Source organism: Aulonocara sp. 'chitande type north' Nkhata Bay, linkage group LG15 (assembly GCF_057382095.1).
Source record: "Aulonocara sp. 'chitande type north' Nkhata Bay isolate Kocher_YH1m ecotype deep benthic linkage group LG15, A_spYH_male_GT1.1, whole genome shotgun sequence".
Lineage (NCBI taxonomy): Eukaryota > Metazoa > Chordata > Actinopteri > Cichliformes > Cichlidae > Aulonocara > Aulonocara sp. 'chitande type north' Nkhata Bay.
Genome location: NC_141358.1, coordinates 22,167,053 through 22,189,812, shown reverse-complemented (window position 1 = coordinate 22,189,812; position 22,760 = coordinate 22,167,053). Strand labels below are relative to the sequence as shown.

General features: G+C 38.3%; 1 protein-coding gene across 1 annotated transcript; it reads right to left on the bottom strand.

Annotated features, from left to right (window-relative positions):
* Positions 1–1,982: 1,982 nt before the first annotated feature.
* trim54 (tripartite motif containing 54) lies at positions 1,983–21,576 on the bottom strand. The gene is made up of 8 exons (XM_086264962.1): positions 19,050–21,576; positions 17,671–17,849; positions 14,672–14,846; positions 11,849–11,944; positions 10,837–11,070; positions 5,571–5,593; positions 3,348–3,472; positions 1,983–3,159 (listed from the first exon to the last, which is right to left on the bottom strand). The coding sequence occupies exons 1-8, from the start codon at positions 19,239–19,241 to the stop codon at positions 3,092–3,094; spliced, it is 1,092 nt and encodes a 363-aa protein (XP_086121088.1). The 5' UTR covers positions 19,242–21,576; the 3' UTR covers positions 1,983–3,091.
* Between the last annotated feature and the right edge of the window lie 1,184 nt (positions 21,577–22,760).

Below are 22,760 nucleotides of genomic sequence, written 5' to 3'. Positions count from 1 at the left end.
TGACTGAATCAGCATAAACACACTGATGAGGGGAATCCTTCACGCTGCTTTACGTAAGTGGTCTTGTTAGAGATGTTTTCACACATCCTCTCTGTACAGCAACAAGAACCTCCACAAACAGCCTCTGACACATTTGCACTAATTCAGTCAGAAGCGATCAGACATGTTTTTCTTTTCTTTCCTTTTGCATTTGTAGAAATTTTCAGAGTTTCTGCACTTTTAACCTCAAACCACCAAGATTTCATACAGGAATTCTTTCTCACTGACTCTGTTTGTGCTAACTGCAACTTTACTGTTTCCTTCATCTACGGCAGGTATGAAACAATGTTTTTCTGTTCAGTAGTTATAGTTTTAATGCAAAAACTAGTTAATCTAATTTGTCACATTGGGCATTAAGTGTCTGCCACATTTAATTCTTCTAGTCTTGCTCCGTTTTTCATAGTTGTCTCCTTAATCTGGCCATTGCAAATTTACAGTCTGCCGCTGAAACCAACAATAAGCTTCTTTTAAACTCTGATAAAATTAAGGTCACCGCGTCACGTAAATTATTCAGCCTACAGTTCATATTCAAACGTTTTGATGTTATAAAACTGAAACTATTAACTGTTAGAAATATGTTTAGGATTCTGGTTGGATAGCAGACTCACAAAAAAAGGAACCAATCAGGTTTCCTTTCTGCTATGACGAAGATCGTTGTGAGATGAAGAGTGGACTTGATTTAAAACAAAGACACATAATGATTTTTAGCAGAGGTTTCTATATTAGACAATAACCTATAACAATTATACACTACCAGTCACAATTCTGGACACACCTCATTTAATGGTTTTTCTTTATTTTAATGACTATTTACATTGTACATTCTCACAGAAGACACCAAAACTATAAATGAGCACATATGGAATTGTGTAGTAAACAAAAATGTGGGAAATAACTCAAAATATGTTTTATATTTTTGATTCTGTAATTACTACTTTGCACACTTTTGGCATTCTTTCAATAAGCTTCATGAGGTAATCACCTGAAATGGTTTTCCAACAGTCTTGGAGGAGTTCCCAGAGCTGCTGAGCACGTGTTGGCCCTTTTGCCTCTGTGGTCCATCTCATCCCAAACCATCTCGACTGGGTTTAGGTCAGGTGACCGTGGAGCCTAGGACATCTGACACAGCACTCCATCACTCCCCTTCTTGGTCAAACAGCCCTTACACAGCCTGGAGGTGTGTTTGGGGTCATTGTCCTGTTGAAAAATAAATGAGGGTCCACTAAACACAAACCAGATGGAATGGCATGTCACTGCAGGATGCTGTGGTAGCACACCACCTCCTCCATGCTTCACGGTGGGAACCTGTAGAGCAAGGCCAAGGGTTTGCAGCGCTGTCAAAGCCAAGAGTGACTACTTTGAGAAATCTAAAATGTAAGAGTTGGGGGAGGTAATCAATTTTTTCTTAATTAATTCGTAATTCTTCATAATTCCAAATATCTTGCTTCATGTAATTGATATATCTACAATCTAGAAAGTAGTAAAAACAAAGAAAAACCATCAAAAGAGAAGGCGTGTCCAAACTTTTGACTGGTAGTGAATATTATAATAGTAATAATATCTTCAACAGTCAGTGCCTCTTGTCAGTTTCTGTAAAAGGTCAATACTTTTGGTCAGAATTGTGGATTCTGAATGTTATCAAAAAGCATCATGACCTGGGAATATTACCAGAACAACCCGAGTGTTGGTGTTGAGATGAGCTTTGAGATGATGTCATTTGTTTAATATGTGAACTTTGCCACCAAACATATTCACTGACAATGAAGCAACATGAGGAAAAAATGCAGTTACATTACTAATGTCCTTCTACAAGCAGGACCACCACTCGGCAGTGATCTTAACACGTCTGGAAAATTGAAGCATTTTCTAAAATAGTTTACATTTTATTGTTGAATACGATTTAAAAACTACATGTATGGGTTCAGCAGTCAAATCCAGTCAAATCAAAGATAAGAAACATGAAAACAGTTTAATGACTTTGCCACAAAATACAGATTTAAAACACTCCCTCTGATTTTAATTCAGGATTCTCTGCATAATGTCGGTCTCTTGAAATATCCATACTTCACCAATGCGCAAGTAATTTGCAAAAATCCGACAGCAAAACAAATGTGTTTCAGCACCTGAGACTAAAGCAGGGATGGGAACAATATTGAGATCCTCATCCCAATTTCAAAGCAAATTAGTCTGTGAGTGAAAAGCATGCTGGGTTAATCCTGCTTGTCCCACGACGCTGCTGCAAAAAGGAGATGCTTAATCTCAAGAGTTTCACTTCCTGATTAAAAAAGTTAAACCAAAAAGCATCAAAAATGAGCTTCCTCTGTTTTCACAGCCACCAGTAAACACGAGCATTAGTACAACTATGGTTTAAAATTCTCGTCATGGCATGTGTGAATATGGGTTTTCTTCTTTGTTTCTTTTTTATTTTATGCATATTTCTGTAAATATGGTGCAAAATGTCCAATTTTTGGCATTTTGCATCATAGGCTCACCTCTGGTAACATTTTCATGCCGTTTGTTGACTTTTTTGAGTAACTCCTGGTAACAAACAGACAAACCAATCACGTAGCCTCCTCAGCAGAAGTACAAACACCCCCTTTCTTTATCATACAATTATTACAATATATAAACATTGTTATAGCTTCTCTAGGGAACTTTTTTTTGTTTGTTTGTTTCAAACACATTCCCTATTTATTGTGGAAAGGTGTATAATGAACATTTGTCACATTTCCCAAATTTAGTATTAAATAAACTATTAAAATTGGTCCTTGGAGCTAAAACTCATAAATACATTCTGTCCTCTAATTGTGAAAATGTGATTATATTTCTGCAAACTTTGTTCTTCTACGACTGATGGGCAAGAACTAGAAGTGGAATAACTACTGTGAGGAATCTGACACTTTCGATACCAAAGTCGCACACACTCTCCAGCCTTGGCCAAACAAAACTCCAGTTTATCGATTGCAGAGGCTGTTCGGTCAGTATCTCTGACAACGTTTAAAAATCTCCACTGAAGTCAGTCAAAACTGATCAGCTTCTTTGCTCTTCGGTCTTAAAATCTGGAGCCAAAGTCCAAATCTTCCTCAACTTCTTCAAAATCTTCTTCATCAGCCGCCACACCTGAAACACACACAAACATGTTGAAGTCACCTCATATACCAGTAAGAGTGACGTCAGACTCAACTTATTTGTGCTGAAACTTCAGTGTGGTTTTTAATGTGCTCAGGTCAATGATTTTAGTCCGTGTGAGGATTTTGTTTTGTTTTCCAACTATTTAAAATGTGTATATAACCACGTTAACTACATACCGCAGCAGAAGCTGATGTTTCTCAGTGTGTCGGCGAGGTCATCGATATCGATGATGAAATGGCTCATGCTCTCATAACCGAGCTCTGGAAGCTCCAACTTCGAGGCTCTCGCCATCGCCGCCATTCTGTAAACAAACGCAGAGACTTCATGTTAAAAGCTGTACTGCTTTTAACTTCATTAAAGCTGTACTGTACCGAAAATTTCAGCTGCAAAAGTTTGTTCCCCTTTAAAAAGAAATACAAAAACCTGAACTCTCATGTAAAGAGATGCATTGCATAAGACTAAACTGCTACGTCTGCAATAAAAGTGAAGCATTGTACTTTGTGTTAATTTATTTTCAAAAGCCAAACCCAATAAAACATTTAAAATGTCACCTTACTGTAAGCCTGAGTTTTAACATGGAAAATTGCAGAAAGCAAGAAAGTGAATTTATGAGTTTATTGCAGATAAAAAGTAGCTGCACATTTTTAAGAAATTGATCATAATGGTCATAAATTAAATGAATTATTCTTACTTGAAGTGTAAATTCCACACGAGTAAAACGACAACAAAACAGTAAAGAACATAAAAGGCTTCTGCATTTAGCACAAAATAAAATTTCATTTTGAAGCATTTTAAACTCAAATCAAACTCGAGCAATACATACTTCTTCATGAAAATCAGAATCAGAACACTTAACAATCCCTCAGACTTGCTGCTTGTAATAACAGAGTCTATCAGCGCTGGCAAACTATAGATATTCTCACCTTTTATATCCAGGTCAATATTAAAAATAAGACATGCTCAGTCGTGTTAAACTCATTTTTCTTTAGTTGCTTCTAATCTGCAGCCAGTGTTGGATCAATAAAACCAGCGCTAAGTATTTAATCAGGCAGACTTCCATCTCAGAGACTGATGGAGATTTCAAGTAAAAGGCCAAATGTGACTCGATCTATCAGCAAAGCAAACGCACGCTGACCTCCAGGTATCCCCGCGTGGCTGCTCGCTGACTGCAGCATTGTTTGGTGTTTTGATCTCGTGGCACCAGCAGGGTCTTCTGCTCCACAAGTAATTAGTATGAAAGGGCCAAACATCTGACAGAGAGGGAACGACTGTTGGGGAAGGTTAAGACAGTACAAAATCTACATTGTATATATAAATCAATTAATTTTGTATCAATCACTATAAATAGATTTTTGAAGTGAGCTGTCTCTGTGTTCTGCTCATTTTTGCTCTTTTTATTGGTCGTTCTTGTTGTGCTTTGCAAAAGCAAACGCTTTTTCCAGGGGAGATGTCTTTGAGAAGCACGTATACGCAAACATTTCAGCTACAAAAGTTTGTTTTCCTTTTTAAAAAAAAGGAGCATGTTCACCTCAAGCATGTGTGACAGACATGAAGCAGTGTGGAGAACTTTATGCCGCCTATAACATCGTTCAGCCTGGTGGTGGTTCAGTGATGTTTTGGGGAAGAATATCCATGGAGGGATGCACAGACCTCTACAGGCTAAGCAACGGCACTTGGGTATCGGGATGAAATCCTTGGACCCATTGTCAGACCCTACACTAGTGCAGTGGCAGAAGCATACAGTTGGTTCCTGGAGGATGATGGAAGTGACACTGTGCCCCATGTTGACCTAAACCCAATAGAACACATCTGGGACATGCATCAGTCCATCCAGTGGTGCCAGGATGCACCACAGACTGTCCAGGACCTTAACGATGCCCTGGTGCAGATCTAGGAGGAGATCCTCCAGGACACCATCCGTGGTCTCAATAGGTGCATGCCTTGACGCTGCTATGGAGGTATACAGGCATATGGGGGCTTACAAACTACCACCTTGAGTTTCTGCAATGGAATTTCGGCAACACTGACTTTTTTCACTTTGATTTTCAAGATGTCTTTGGATTCAGCCCTCTATAGATTGATGAATTTTTACTCCTATCAAACAACGCAGCATCCTTTCATTCCTAACACATTACTCGGTCCATATCAGCGTGGATTGTTGAGCGATTTAATGTTGGAGGTCATATCAGTGAAATGATTGAACACCTTAAGGTTGGAAAGCTTTCCCAAACCTATGGAAATGTATTTGTGAGACACTTTTTACAGGACTCCATCTAGACTGAAGATGGCTGGGTTAAAAATTAAGGTTAGATCAACTTCTCAGAGTAAAAAGTAAAATATTTGACATGCAGGATGGAAAGGTCACATTCACAATCAGAGCTTCATCCACGAGCACTTACTTTTCCAGTATGGCTTCAGCGCTCTGGTATTGGAGAAAAGTAGAAAAGAGGAAAGAGAAAGTTAATTACATTGTGCTTCAGTCATCTCTGCCAACAACATCTGTCACAAGTATTTGTCATAGACGTCACTGTGCTAAATGAAAACATGGATTTTTTAACACTGACAGCTGCCAGAATGGCCTGATGGTGTTTACTACCTGCTTCCACTTGCTCTATCTTCTTTAACACCTGTTCTGGCATAAAACAGCGACACCTGAGGCTCAGACTTTCTCTCTCCTACAAACGCACCGGCAGACAAACACATTTTCCTCCGTGGAGACGCAGTGACGCAGACATCAGCAGTAAAGATGCCGAATTTAGTAACAACCTAAAATCGGGTCAGGGACACGTGGGTCATCCAACTGTCGGCTCTCAGGTTTTATGAACTTATTTCAGGTTTTCATCAGTCCTCAAAGTGTGCCATAAAACCTTTTCTCTATAGAAGAGCCTGAATATCTGTAGTGATAATAATACTTGGAGCTTATGAAAACACATTTATGTCAGTCCATCTACATTTTACAACATCGTATTTAATCATGTGTGCTCTGTCCAAAGTGAAAGGCGTGAATATGATCTTTATTACTGACTTTTTTCAGGTGGTAAAAACTGATTCAGGCAGCCGACTGAGAAAGTTGTAGCTGGATTAATTCTGACACAATCTGCATAAATCTAGATTAGTGGAACTGATGTGTTGTAATGGTAAAATATTCACAAACAGGCAAAGTAGCCTGTTCTTTTAGTCCATCTGAAAACACCATCGTTGAAATTTTAGGGCTTCTGTTTGGTTTGAAATACTCATTTGACCACTGCCCCTTGGCTGGGTTCTTGAAAAATGCCAACCTGTTGTGCTTTTACCCGTTCTGCCAGAATTATTCATCATGGATGGGATGTTTCTGTCGTCTATCTGGATCTAGATAAGGGACAGACCTCCCTCTCTCTGGCTATGTCCATCAGCTCTTCTGGGAGGGAAACCATAGTATTCCCAAGCAAGCTGAGACAATCTCTCCAGTGTGTTATGGGTCTGCCCCAGGGTCTTCCTCCAGGACTTGCTCAAAACACCTTATTTAGGAGGCATCAACGAGGCGTACTATCAGATTTTTAAACCACATCATCAGGTTATTTCTGATGTAACGAGTAGCATCTCCAGCCTGAGCTACTTACGCTATATTTAAGAGGTACGAACCTCCCACTGAGTTCTCACCTCTTAAAGATGAGGTCAACTGACTACATGAATACACTGAATGAACCAGGATTTCCATGATTGGATTATCTCTTCCCTGATGGCATGGCTGTATTTCAAGATGATTCCAGAATTCATTTGGCTCAGATTTTAAAAGGATGATTCGGGGTGCATGAGGCATCATTCTCACATATGGACCATTAAGAATCTTTGGCACATGTTGGAGAAGACTTTACGCATCATCAGTACAAGATGTTGGTTAAAAATTAACACCACTGTGGACGGAAAATGAAAAACGCTGTAACCATGCCTTAATATATCGAAACAATACCTTGGTGACTGCGAGCTGTCATCAAAGCTAAAGTTGATCCAAAAAATGCTAAAGTGTGACTTTTTGGTTGGCCGGGCAGGGACACAGTGCATCAGGAAGCACATCCAATGTTAACATCTGCAAAACCCAAATATGGAGCTAGCTTAAAGTGTATATTATTTATTGTGTACGTATACTGTTATAATAATGAATGATCATATTGAACATACTAAAGTTTCAAATAACGAGGTAACTGTATGTAAGCGTTGGCTTCAGACTACTCTAAAAACCCACTTTCAGACAGTTTTATTTGTACTCCTGGCTCTGTATGATGTCACTGAGAGAGGATACTCGTAATGTGGTCACACAGTTACCCCACTCACCCGCTGTTCAAACCGTCAGTTTACGAGGGACAGCCAATCTGAAGAAAGTTGGCTTGAACCGAGAGAAGTGGCTGCTCTACATATAGTTAAGGGTATGTTACCCTTACAGTACCTGTTAGACGTCTAGACATATTTCTGATTATTTCATAAGCAAAGATGTGTTTAATCCTTGAGTTACTAACATAAAATCCACTAAAAGAATAGTTTGTGGTGGACCACTAGAGGGCTCCACTCACACCCAGTGTATAGGAAGTGTGTTCCTGTGTTTTTGCTTCTTTTTTTTTTTGGTTATAAGAAAAACTGATTGAAAAGAATGTTCCATCACCAGTATTTTCATTTCATTTCTATTGTTGAAAACCCAAAATTGAAAAAGTTGACAAATTTCAGTTGTACCTGTTTATTCTGACCATGAAAAGAAGACTGCATTGAACACTGTGGGTAAAATGGCTCCTTCCATACAGAAGGTAATACTTATTTAACAGGTAAGACCCAGTCTGCAAAAAGTGCATCAATTGAAATATCCTCAGATCATGTTTTAGAACGAGGACGAACTGAGTGTTTGCATGCAATGCCAGTATAAATAAAAAAGTCACACTTTTTTATCTAAAGTGTGACTCATGTATAGCTCTAGGTCATTGTTGATGTTCTTCAGCTGTTGTTGTTAAATTTGGTCCACTTACACAAGGGCACGTCACGAAGGATGACAAGTTCAAAGATGCTTCGTGAGTAATTTTGAGATTCCTCAACATGAGTTAAACTCGTCTCCTGCGGTGACTCCATGGTGTTTATTTTCATTATCACCATCACACCGTGCTGCTGCTCCGTCAGCCCGGTTCTTATTAATTTGAGCTACAGCTGAAGTAGTAATTTTTAAGAACACCTACAGATACACAGTGATTAAAACAGCAGGAAAACAAATCAGTTAATTTAATTTATTCTTGCTGAGCATCCCCGTGCTCAGGCCGAGCTAGTTATTGTGTGTTTTCTACATAATTAAGTGTGTTTTAAAAGTCCATACATTGAATATGGAATACATCAAAATGTATGAGCGTGTGATTGATTGGTGGATCAATGCGGTGTACTTGAGGGGCTGACCTGCTTCTCATTATCTCTACACGAGTGTGAATTAATCACGGGAGTGTCAGACATGATGTTTGCCTTTAAGCTATTCAGGACCGGAGGAGACTCATGTGTCCTTGGGGGTGTTGTTGAAGCAGAGCGCCCGATGGAGAGGCGTCCCGCTGGGCTCGCTCCTCCACTTTCCCTCCTCGCCCTGCGGCTGTATACATAAAGCTCTTGATCATCAGTGAGCATGGATTATCCTGTCTAATGAGAGCTGAGCCTGGGAAAATATCGATGAGTAGAGGGAAAGCGGAGGAGCACGTGAAGAGTGCGGTGAGACTGTTAAATAAATAACAAAATAAACTGTTGATTTAAACATCCGTCTGTGGTGCTGTTGTGTCATCGGTTGCTTTAACATAATTAAAAGAGGGCCAGGTGTCATCGAGCAGCGAGTTATTTAAGGAAGCCTGGAGGCTGATGTGGAAAAATGAATTAAGCTGTCAGCTAAAAACAGGAATTAGAATTTAAATATAAAAATAAAACGTTTATATTCAGTCTTTCTTGATGGTAAATAACACGCTGACCATCTTTCAGGCATACTTTAGCACATTATGCAGTGAGTTTTTGAGGTTTTTTTCCCATTTCCGGTAATTATGTGTTCTTGTATTTACTGTAATTATGTGAACAAATCCGAGAAACGTATTTAAAGAAAAGGCATTAAAAGGGCAGCCGAGTGGTTGGAAAACAAATGACCAGTAATTACCTGTTGGCTAAATTTAAAGGCTTTAATGATGGGCTAAAAGTAATAAAGGGTTTGCTGGTGCTAATCAATAAAATAGATGTTTGAAATAGATCTCTGAAGTAGCAGATAACATGTTGACTTAGCTATAAATATTGGATGAATCGTCAATATAAATAGATTAGGATGGAAAAGCTCAAAGTAATTAACGAACACTTCAGGTAGTTAGACACAGACATCTGAAAGTGATAAACAGCAAAGAGTAATGATAGTGGGGTTGCTGGTAATGGAACAGCTAAAAAATAATGGTTTAAAAAGAAGCTAAATGTAGTACAGGTTTGACTCTAAATGGGACAAAAAAAATTGCAGTAATGATTTTAGTACATTAAAATTGGAGTGTATAAATTTATAGTAAAAATTTAGTAAATTGTAAAAATTTTCATCATGAACTAGATACCAGCATAGCGTGCAAACTGGACCAGCAGCCAACCTTCATGGAGAGGCATTCGACTCAATCCACTTTGCTATTCTCAAAAAAGTAATTAAATAAATGCAATACATATTTACAAGCATATATGTATAGCGCGCTAGTATAATCATAGAGAAATGTATCCAAAACCAAAGGCAATGGAGGCAAGTGAACTCACCACACACTAGAACAACACATTTCTAATTGTTTTGCAAATTTTCAAGGAGCATAAAGCTTTAAAACTAGTCTGACAAGCCGATAAATGACCTTTTATTTAATTTCAAAGAGACACTTTGCACACAAATCTGACCAGCACAAGCCCGTCCACTCAGTGTCCTCCTCCCTCATGTTGGTTACCACGATCGCTACAGAAGCACTCAACTTTTGCAAACCCAATATTGGTGTTTTAAGTTTTCCATTACCAAACTGTTTTAATGCACGTTATAATTGAAGTGAAGAAGTACAGCGACTTATAGAGTGGGCCTGGACCCCGGAGGTCTGTCCACTGCTGGTCCCTTTTCCAGCAGAAATCTTTGGCCCACCTAATAATATTCAATAAAAGAAAATACAATAACGAATCAATGAATCAATCTCTTGCTGGAAGACTTAGAAGTGTAAAAATTGGAGGCAGAAATTTCTGGACTCTCGTTTGTATTTTGCACCAGGAAGTGTGACGTTACAAGGCCCTTAGAATGGATTGCATAATGAGGCTTATTGTGTGAGCTGTTCATTTCATCTGAGCCAGAGGTTTGAATCATGGTTAGGTTTACAGTCCTCCTACTGAAAAGAGGAACAATAACCACGTCCTGTGGAAAGATACAGAAGCAATGGGAAAGACGAGGAGCCGTGCTGATGCCTTACTTTGATTTACAACAGAAATATTTCTTTGTAAAGATGCAGAAATTAGATTTTAGGATGTTCACCTTATGTTTCAAAGATGTACATATCTTTAAATGTGAATGTTTAGACACACACCTCACATTTGCAAAATTAGGAGGTGTACTGTGAGAAACACTGTAGAGTCATATTTGATCAAGTCTGGAAACACAAGGAATCTTTTTGTGAAACTGCAGTTTTTTCCCACCTGTATAAACAGAGGCATGTGTGGCTCCTCCATGGACTGTATGCCCGACTCCACCAGCGTGACGCCCACCTCCAGGTGATCGCTGTGCTGACGGATGAGCGACTGAACATGTTTGAGCTTTTCATCCTGTTCTTTGGTGATGAGACCCACCAGCTCCTGCTTCCGCTCCTCCAAGATGGCCACCAAACGTTCAAAGTGGCCGCTCAGGTGTTCTCTCTGCCGCTGGCCGTTTTCCTAAAGAATGATGGCGTGACAGTGTTAGTCATTTTCTAACTAACATGTCAGATATCTAATATTATTCATCAGTCCCACTTAAACTTCACCATCATTGTTTCCAGTACTAATTATTAAACATGGATGAAGCCACCACGACATCACCCAAACCAGTGTGTCTTTCCTTTAAGATGCAAAAACTAAATCACAGAAACCACAACACAGCTAGTCTGTGTGCTCTTACACCTAGCCTCAGTCACAGCAACTTTTTTGTAACTGAGAAATCAATTTCAGTTTATTGCTGAAATTAATGTTATCACACCACATTTTGCATTAGCTAAGTTTGATCCAGGATAGACTGATTTCATCTACTGATTACTGTTTGTCTCTTTAAGGAAATAATTATCCTTAACAAAATTAAATTATGTTTTTTAAGGCAGTACAGACTAACAATGAGGGTGATGTGGTGATGATCTCTCTTCAGTAACTGATTCAAGTTGTTTTATGTTAATTTCATTCATATAACTTTCATTGTCTTGTAACTTGTATTTTTTGCGTATTTCTAATAAATTAGTTTTTCCTCATAAATGTATAATTTCTTTCTTACATTTAACAGTTTTTCTTCTCACAAATTTATGAGTTTAATCCCAAAACGTTCAAGTTTTTATTCTCAGTATTTGACACTAACTCAGCCCTTTCATTGTGTTTTCTTCAGCGACCCTTATATACTCGTACAGCTAAAGCGGCTGGATTTAGACATGAAATTGCATCCTTTGCGCCTCATGTGTTCATGTCTAACCTCTATGGTGTGGCAGATTGCTTCCATCTGAGAGATGACTGCCTGGACGTTGTCATTACTGGCCACCAAGATCGCAATGCCGTCACTCAGCTCCGTCTGCAAACATTCAGAGCATCACTGACATCAGTTAATACGGAAACTTAAAGTTAACATGGAAAAAAAATTACAAAAACAAACCTAATGTGTTTGAAATCGTCAGCTTTGATAACATCATATCCGTCAACAACGAAATAAGCTGTCAGGAAAATGTCTGCTATTTCTTACCAGTGAATAAACAAATAAATGTCATCCAGCCCAAGTCCAAGAAGAGCTATTCAAGACATATTCAAATTTCAAGACACTAGAACAATTATAAATTATTTTATTTCCTTTCAGTTAGACTATTGCAATCATCTTTTAACACCTACCAACTAAAAATGAATCAACAAGTGTTAAATTCATCATAATGCAGAAAAAGTGAGCCCATTACCCAGATTTTAATGACCCAACATGCGTTTCAGGAGGGATTTTTAAGCTTTATCTAATGTTTGCTCTTGAGGCTCCTCAGATATGGAGCGATCTACCAGAGCAGATCTTTAAAATGAATTTTTAAATGTTTCCCTACATATTTTCTAAATATTTGACATTATATTTTAGTACATCCTACCAAAGCTGCAATGATCTTACACAGTGGTGAGGCGTTTATTGCTACTAAACTTACAAACATTGGCAATCACCTCAAAGGTCTTCACCCAAACTCTGCTTAATGTCAAGGTCACATTTTTTCCATTCTCAGTGAATTTTAATTCTCACGATACAGCGAGTGACGAGAAAACATCATGTTCTTTCTGTACTTCACACTTTACAGTAACCTGTGAATTATGACGAGCCATGAGCCAGATGAGCTACTGCGTCACTGTTATTCTGGTATTCTTAACTGAGAGGCACTCTGTTGTATTCATGGTGACATTATAAGCTGATAAAATACTGTCGGAGCCCCAGTTATATTTTATAAAATAAAAATTTCAGCATTTTTTCCTGCCTCTATGATTATATGTTAAAGTAAAACACTTCAGTACCGCTATTTTTCTTAAATACAATGTTGTTGTTGTTTTTTTAAATGTTATTCATATTTAACAGTCTGTGTGTGATTTGTGTTTTGGAAAAATGCACTTTTGTTCAGATATGGTTGGTTTCAATCCTTTAATTCTGATCAGAGGTCCGTGATTACTTTGAGCTTTTCACTATTTTCCTTGTTTGTTTTTTATATTTAAACTACTTCTCTTTGGACTGCAAAGACGGTTTCAACTTTTGCTTTCGGGCAGACACAAACTAGAAATAAATTCCACCTTCAAGAAAATCTGACAGTCGACTGCTAAGTGTCTTATCATTCTCGCAGATGCTGACTTTAACTCAAACCTCTCTCATAGTAATCGCAGGATTGCTCCGCAGGACGAGTACTTTCTCATTAGTAACCGCCGCCACCAGCAAGCACAACAACAACATGAGTCATCAACATGCATCTGTTTAGAATATCTTATGACATCATGCATATTTTTATAGCCACTTTACAGTTAGAGTGCGATTTGATGAGCTGCTCGTGTAACAAACACTCTCGCTTCTGTGCCGGCCAAATGAGATCACCAAACTTTTGTTTTTCAGATTGCACAAAGATGGGGAATCAACAACTTTCAGGAGCCTCATCTAAATTTCAGATGAGTGAATCAGATGCAGAGTGAGAGATGGAGAGGCCGGCACTGAAATGTCAACAAAGCCAACTGCTCGATAACATGCCGGACGCTGCTGCTGCCATCTGCATGACAAAACTGCTGCACTTTGTCTTTGTGTGACTTTGTGTGTTGAAAAACAGAAGTTGCACTTTTAATCTGTGCACAGAGCAATGCCACTGATGTTTAGATGGACAGATGATCATGTACATGTACTGAAGCCTTGATTTTAGTGGTTATATGTATCCTGTTCGTGTGCTCTGGGTATTCGATCAGTCAGCTCTTGGTCTCGTTTTAGCTGCATCATAAACACAAAGTCATGTATAATGTAAGGTCTTAAGTTTGATCAGAATAATCAAAATTGAGGTTAAAAAATGTCTTAAATTTTCACATCCTAACAGTTGCTGTGTTTCTCTTTTTAGTCATGAATTGGTTTCCACAGTGGGAGCTGGTGTGCATTTTGCCGAGGAGGAAGAGGAAAAATGTAAAAATAGAAATAAGATAAAAAATGCTGGAAGATAAAGGTCATCGTAAGAACACACCTACCTGTATTTTTCATGGTAGAAACTATTTTACCAACTCTGTGGTGATTTGACCTTTAAACAAGCTCAAGCTCTCGGAGCAGGGCTCTCTGCAAATAAGCTGAAAATAAACTTAAATGAAGGTAAAAGAAGTTGATGTGAGGGTGGAAATGTGAATTGACTGAGCTCATTTAAAGTATGAGATGGAAATAAGGGGTGAGAATCACAAATGAACCCTGGGAAAACAAAGATGGGGCATTTATATCAGCAAGCAGTGTTTTATTTTGAAAGCTGACTGGATTATCTGTGATCTTCACATGTTTAACTTCATATTTAGATGTGCTATGAGCGAGTTTAAAGTGGATCTATTCAAACTGTTTGAACAGTATTTTTCCTACTCTTTGCGCTATAATGTAATTTTTCATGATATTTATAATATGCGAGCATCATCCACCTGTTGTTTAAACCTGATTGCAAGGGTCGGCTAGTTAGAATAAAGACTGGTTAAAAGGAGAGGTAGGAGAGCGAAAACAACTTGGTTTAGTCAGGCGTGAAGTGGCGCGAAGTAGAAACTGTATGCTGTAACCGTCCTTCACCTTCTGTCTCATGTAGACGGTGCCGAGCGGAGCCACGTCACAGTCTCTGTGCTGTCCGAACACTTTGCACATGGAGCAGGTCGGCGTCTGGCAGGACAAACAGTAGATGTTGATCTTCTCGTCTTCATGTTCTTCACACATGAGCTGCTGCTGCTCTGGCTTCATGCTAACAAGTCTGCAAGATACAAAAAAAATATCACGTTTAATGTAAAGATTGCTCCAGGGAAATTTGGATGTGGACATAAAAGCCTGGTAGGTTTATATAACAGGTTTCTGTCAATATCACACCCATTTGTAGTAAGTTTTAATATTTACCTTAACATATTAGCAGTGAAAAAAGTATATTTTAAGTCAATCTTTAACTTAAAGCAGCCTGTAATTAAAATGTCTTAAACTCCATTACAGTAAATCTAAATAAGGTTGTAAGAAATTAAATTTAACATCCCACCCCTGCAGATAGCCTGCAGCAGCCTACAGCTACAAAGGCAGTTGCACAGTAAATCACATAGAAAGTTCAGATGAAAACCAGTGTTTCACTTACAAAATAATCCAAAAGTAGCTCTTTTTTATAAGCTGTTAGCCATCATTTTAATACCCTTAAAATGTGACTAAAAGGAAACTTGGCTCATTTTTAATCTCATTCCCATGCATAGCATGCACAAGACTTGGCATCATTGTCTGTATTGTTGAAGCAGCTTAGTTTACTTCTGTTATCACTGACGTACTTTGACGTCAGTGGATGATGGAAGAACTGCATAAAGATTTTGCCAGAGGTGGCAGCTGTCCCTTTGCCACCTGCAAATCAGGAATGTCACTGCTCACTTACAGCTCAGCTGGTTTCCTTTATTATAGCTTTAATATATACAAGAATAGTGTATGCATTTAAAGGTCATTATCATTGCTGTCTCCTTTATTTTTGCGCGTGTGATTTGACATCATTCTCCTCCCAGATTGATCACTGCCAGACATTTCACTTAAAAAAAAAGAAGCTGACTCGGACATGGATAACTCTGGTGCCACGTAGCTTCCGAGAAACAACAGCTAAATTTAATGAAACAAACTGTCCTTTGTACTCTGACGCAGGCATCTCTGACAGAAACGATGATTAAGTTATGATAATATTTTTCGCATGTGAAAAAATGATGAGAAAACCACAAGTTACAAAAGATTTGTTTACATCCGTGTGAACAATCACATCTATTTTAACCCACACGGATAAAGAGGGGACTCCTGTCCTACTGTCGCTCTTCTTTTTTATCACTGACTCACTCAGCTTCTATTCTGAGAGGCATATTTACACTGAGGACGATCTGTTGTGGTAAGTGTGGAGAGCAGATGTACTAAAGAGCCTTCTGCTTGAAACGCTTTACTTTTTATACGAAGTGGATGCATGTGGAAACAACTGTCATACTGTCATTTCTACAGTGCTCGGGTATTGGTTATACTCAGGTGGAACAGTTACTGTGTCAGGTTCCACATGAGTCAAGCTGGGGAAATATTTGATAACTGATTCTGGTTGATACACTTATTAAAAACGACTCTACTTTTAGACCTTGTTCAGAATTTGTGTTTCTTCAGCCAAAATCTAAATATTAAACATCTTTCTGTTTACCTATTATTAAAAATCAAACGTGTTACCTGCAACAATCTGTAATAATCTGTAACTACAGAGAAAGCATCAGGCGTTTCTCGTTACTCTTCATATCTCCAACATCTTTCCTTGTGCACACAACACATCATTCTCCTGTGATCATCAACCTGTGCATCAAAATGTATTAATATAGCAATAAAGAAAATACAATAAAATATAAAACCAACACGTGTCTCAAGACACGTGTTGGCTAACATATTTTAGTCTGTACTTCAAAACTGAGTGACTTGTGCTTGATTTTGTCTTTAAATATGTCTCTGGAAATAAAGGAGACAAATAACCCAAAAATGAACGCTACAATGTTGTTGTTTATTTGATTATGATTATGTTGATTATGTAAGCACGCACGGCTTTGTCGTTACTGCTAAATATACTTTATATCAGCCACAATGAACAAGAACACAACATACAGTATATGCATACATCACTTCTGCTCTGCTGACAAACATGCAAACCCAGAAACCTGCTGTAATAAAATACGATGCTGCACTCTGCAGGCAGTCACTCATTACTACAGCTAAGTGCACACTCAATACACATGTTAGTGTTTTTAAATGATGAACGAAGAATTTCAAGATTTACAATCAGCATAATGTTTAATTTAATGATTCTTCTGATTACTTAGATTTGTATTAATCTCATTACATAATTATAATGTAATATAAAATAAATTAGTTGGATGAACTTGCCCTGATTAACTTTTGTGAGTTACCCGGATTGGATGTGGCAGTTAGTAGTGAATCAGGATTGGTTTGATGAGATAAATGTTTCTGAGGAAGGTGAGTCCCATAGTAACAACAAGAAATAAAAACAGGTTGTCTTGGGTGTCCAATGGTACAATTACTTGATTTTGGTTTAATACAACTAACAAATATTATTGGGAAAGTGCATTCAAAGACTGAACAAGCTCTTTCAGATTCTCTCCCTTCAAAACAACCCTCTCCTGATTGGCCAGCTTTTGCAAATAGAAGGTTGACTAGTAGGTGGGTGGGGCTTCTGTAATTCCAGCCACTGAGTCTGGGCCTGAGATGAGCGCATTATTAGTACCCTCTCATTGACGTCATACAGAAGCAAGAGTAGAAAAAACTGTCTCAAACTGAGTATTTTATCTCCACCACACCATTGTATCTGGTATTTGCAAAACAAAAGAACAATTCTGCTTAGACTTTATTAAGAGGCACAGCTTCACCAGAGCAATCCTGTGGCTGTATTGAGGCATCACTACAATGCTAGTGTGCCCCTGAAGACCCTCAAATATGTACATGTGATGACTTAAAAAGTTCACTAAAAGAAACATTTGCCTGGGTTACTACCCCTTCTTTCAACCCTCCCTCGGTGGGTCATTCACCTGGAGGACTCCTGCTGTCTATAGATGTCGATAATGTTCTCCACCAGCAGGTTCCTCTGGAGGCCATAGACTCCATGGCGGTCCAGCACCACCTCATGGCGGCACGATGGACAGCGAAAGCGACCGCCACTGGCCGTCGCACTGGAGGAACCGCGGGAATGCCACAGAGGATTAGCTGACTGGATTTAAGAGGGGAAAAGAAACAAACTGCTTCAGACTGCTTTCTGGTGCATTTCTGTTTGGTTGCACATATGAACCCAGTATCAGTGTAGAGAGAGGAAGACTCTGCTTTGGCTTATATTAAACTTATATTAAACATTTATAGCCAGATGGCAATAAATGTGACCCACATCTGCAGTTTTCCACAGGCCACATTTGGCCTTGACAGTGCTGACTCACCCTGAGTCAGCACTGTCAGTCAAGGCCTCAGCTCAGCCACAGATCCACTTTCCATGAGCCAGATGTTAGGTGTGTTGTGACATCTGGCCATTTAACTGCAATGTTTGTGCCCCTAAATTACATTAAAATATGATCAAATCAAATCAAATCAAAATTTATCTATATAGCACATATTAAAACAACAGTGTTGACCATAGTGCTTCACAGTCAGTAAAAACATGAGACAATTAAAACAAACAATAATACAGGACAACAAACAATAGGTAACAACACAATAAGCTAGAACAGCCAACTAGTTAGAATCAAAGGCTAAAGTAAAAAGATAAGTTTTAAGACGTGATTTAAAAGACTGGAGAGACACAGCAGTACGAATATGAACAGGGAGGTTATTCCAGAGTCTGGGTGCCACGGTTGCAAAGGCCCGGTCACCTCTCGACTTCAGTCGAGACCTAGGTTGTGCTAGGAGCCTGTGATTGGACGATCTAAGTGCTCTGATGGGATTGTATAAGTGGAGTAGTTCAGAGAGATAGCTGGGCGTTAAATTATTCAGAATTTTAAAAGTGAATAAAAAAAAGAATTTTAAAATCTATACGATATTTAACAGGGAGCCAATGTAGTTTGGCTAAAATTGGGGTTATGTGTTCATAGATTCTCGTACCTGATGTAAAGAAACAGCTAGAAGAAAGAAATATTTTTACATTAGAAAAAGCCTCTGAGTTTAGGTTGCTGTTGGTGTTGATTAATGACTAAATCTGATTTCTAAATTTCAAAAGCGTATTTAATATACAGATACTATCTGCTAACATGGAAGTGGACTAGAACAAAATAAATAGTGTCTGTTTGGGTTTTCACTCCATCACATTGTAGCGTGAATCTAAGCTCACTGCAGACTCTGAGGATGAGTGTAGATAAAGGGGAACGCCATCTAAAACCTTTAAAACTAACCCAGAAGGTCGTCTCCTGTTTTCTTTTAGTCTCACCTGGAAGATGTCATTGGCACACTTGCGGCAGAGGTTGTGCTGACAGGGCAGGATGACCACAGGTTTGGAGAACATCTCCAGGCAGACGGGGCAGATCAGCTGCTTTTCCAGATTCTCCATGGTTGCTCCGCTTCCAGCACCGGGCCCAGAGCTGCCTGCTGTCGGGTGCTTAAAGCTGAGAGCAAAGCTCATCACCTCCAGTGGTGAGGAAGATGTCAAAGACGTCAGGAAGTTCCGCCCTTCTACTCTCAAATGGCTGTAAAGTTAGTTGCTTTTAGTATTTTCCACTTAGCTGTTGCGCCATTTCTAACCCCAGTTGTCCAACACTTTATGCCACAGCCAGCTTGCCTGAAGCCCATGTAAAGACCCTCCCACACACCTCAGGCCCACAGCAGCCAGCCTGTCCCTCTGTTGGTATTTTTAGCTCCTCAGTTTGTTCTGGCTTGGGTTACTGTCTAAACTGCGTTCCTGAAAGTCTGGGAGTGGCAGGGGATCACAGCAGGGTTCGGTATCTGGGTTCAAATTATTCTATTTTTATGAAGTCTGATACTTCAGAGGGGATCCTGGTGACATAATGCAACCTGTGACAGCAAAGTTTCAGGTGATTAGCATGCTGGCATAAACAGCTTAGATGTCTGTTTGTTCCTGCAGAACACGCTGAGTATGCAACATCTCTGTTCATCCAACTTTCTGAGTAATCTCACCAGGAGATTAGTCAGAAAGTCGGAGTATTTGTTGTGCTGTATTTTTCCAACAAGCCTCCTTCTTATTTGGAGCAAAGCAAAGTGTGAAAATATCATTTAATCAAAGATATTTAATATCGAAACCACTAAAAACAAACAAGCAAAGCTTTGCTAAATAATGAGCTGGGTACAAGTCAACACAATAAAGCATTTTTTCCCCCCACGGCTGATTTATGTTTCTTGACGACATTCAATTCAGTAAGAACTTTTTTTTTTTTTTTTTTTTTTTTTAAATGTACCAAAATGGTTCAAATTTTAAAAGAAATTCTAATAAAGTTAAAATTTTAGTTTGGTTCTTAACTTAATGTTCATTTTCCACTCTACTAAATATATAAATGTGAGGTGTGCAACTGAGTCTTCAAGCAGGAAGGCAGAAGAAGAAAAAAACAAAGTCCGTCAGTAACCAGATCCTAATAATAAGCTGAACAGAATCACTGGCCAAGCGTCTCTCCAAACAAACAACGGCTCACAGGACATTTAAACTCTATAAATACAGAAATATCAGTCAGAGACTAGATAACCGACTCAAGAACGCCATCTACTGTTTACCCTCAGCACCCTCAGCCTCAGGAGAAAGCATTTATTGAATATCTGTGTCAAATGTGCAAGAAAACCTCAGATTATATCACATTTATACAGGAGCTTGGACATCAAAGCAGGGACGTGACTACAACTGAGGAATTTCTTTTTGGGGCTTAAACTTAACAGACTATGACTGATTACTACTACAACTACATCATGTTATGGACCACTCAAGTCATTTTAACTAATGTGAGGGCAAAATGTGATCAGAAAAATCAAGTAATGTGTTGTGAATATTAATATTAAACACTAAAGACGTGAAGTTTATTAATGCAGTCATGTTAAAGAGCAGAGGTAAGATGACTACTGGCCTAAAATTAAGAATAGTAAAGTCTATAAATGTATGAAGCAGTCTGAATCTGTATTTATTTCACTGTATACTATCTGCACATTGAGGCGGGACATTGTGTATGTTCTTTTTGTCACTGTCTGACACTGTAACTATGAATTAACTGTTTTACAATCACTTTTATGCTTTCATGCTCTGACCTGGTAAACTATCATTGATTACTCATGCAGAATCTAAGCCTGATCTCGTTCACAATGTGACCCAGAGACCCCTTTGTGGCCTTCAACCTGTCAGCATACAGCAGTGAGGTCTGTTCCCAGGGACAGACAAAAAATAACAAACAAAAAAAACAAAAACCCTGAAGTACTTGCTAATCAACAGAATGGAGTCGGCAGAACTAAGCTGCTAATGGGCTAACGGGACTATTAATAGTCTGGAGTGGAGGGCTGCTGCAGTGAGCCAAACATACAAACACAGGGATTAAAGCTGAAGACCTCCGTGTGACTGTTCTGTGATTACCTTCCTGTCAACAAACTTTTTATTTATTAAAAATAAATAAATAAAAATAAAACCCACCCTGCACCCTTACGAACACCAAATGCAGCTGGGCTCTCATTCATTTACCATATAACCTTTGCTTTAGTGTTTATTAACGTGATAATGGTTGTCAACACCAGCACCACCACACATGCTATTCTCTTGGTACTGTTTGCAGCCGTTTCATTATCTATTGATGGCTCTGATGACAATGAATTGCTCTTTATTATTCACTAATGGTTCAATTACTTCTTTTTTCTGTATTTTCAATTATCTCCATTTTTTTGTATTATTATTTTTGTAGTATTATTTTAAATTTACTGCATCGGGAAGAGCCTGAAAAAAACAAAAACAAAAAACACACCACAACAACAACAAAAGCCTAAATAAAGAGTGAAATAGACTAAAAAATAAATAAATAATAATAATTCATTTAGTTAATATTGTTATAATTTTTTTTTTTTTTTTTTTTTTGGTTGTTTTTTTCCTCTTTTTTCTTTTTCTTTTTTTTTCTCTTTTTTTTCTTTTCATGCTTATAAGTTCACAAATGTTAAAGACAGTAATTGTTCTCGGTTGATTTGTATAAGCATGTTATGTTTAATTTAAATGCAGAAATAAAATTTAAGAAAAAAAAAAAAAACAACAACAAAAGCCAACATAACTGAATAAACACAAATCGTGAAGCGACCTGCTGTGGCGACCCCTTGTGGCCAGGGAGCAAGCTGAAAGTAGCTTTATGCATCTTATTTTCTTAAGTGGTGCTAAAAAACTAAAAGTGTAACCCTTGACATAATTTACTAAGCAAGCACAAACATAAGACAAAGTTACACACTAGAAGTTATAAAATCCTGTTGTTTTATTTGGTTTCTATAATAAATTTTACATGTGGTCCACAGGGAACCACAACAGTCAGCTCTCCTATTTATCAATCCCCAGTTTCATCCAAAAATGTCTTTATCCAAATTCTTCTAAATTTGTTCACTTTCTTTTAAATTTCTTCTTCTTAAAAAAGATGAGTGCAACGTTTTTTTTCCAACCACTCAGCTTATCCACAAAAAGAAATTAGCTCCATGCTAATTGTTTTTAGCATACGCCAGTGGTTGTAGTAACCCTTGTGGTGTCCTCGGGTCAAAAATGGTCCCTAGGTGAATAGCAAACAAGTACATGGGAATCCCGAGGACACCACACGAACAGTGCATGCTGACATGTTAGCGTCAAACATCAGCAATTCTGTTAAATCCTTTCATAAAACATGTCGCCTAATAGTAAGATTTAAAAAAAAAAAAAATCATTTTGCTGTTTTATGGTGTTTAAAAAACTAAACAGTATGACTGAGTGCTCACCATCATGCTTAAACTCTAATCATGTAGCAATAAATGAAAATGAAGTGCTCCGTTTCACTTTTGGATGTTATTATGGATTAAAAACAACTATGACATGCAGACGTCTGCAGACGGTTTCACTCAGAAACAAGCGGATATGTGAATAAAGAGAGCAGATATGAAGTGACTGAAAAACTTATCAAAGGTGGTTTGTTTTTTCACAATATGATCGTACACG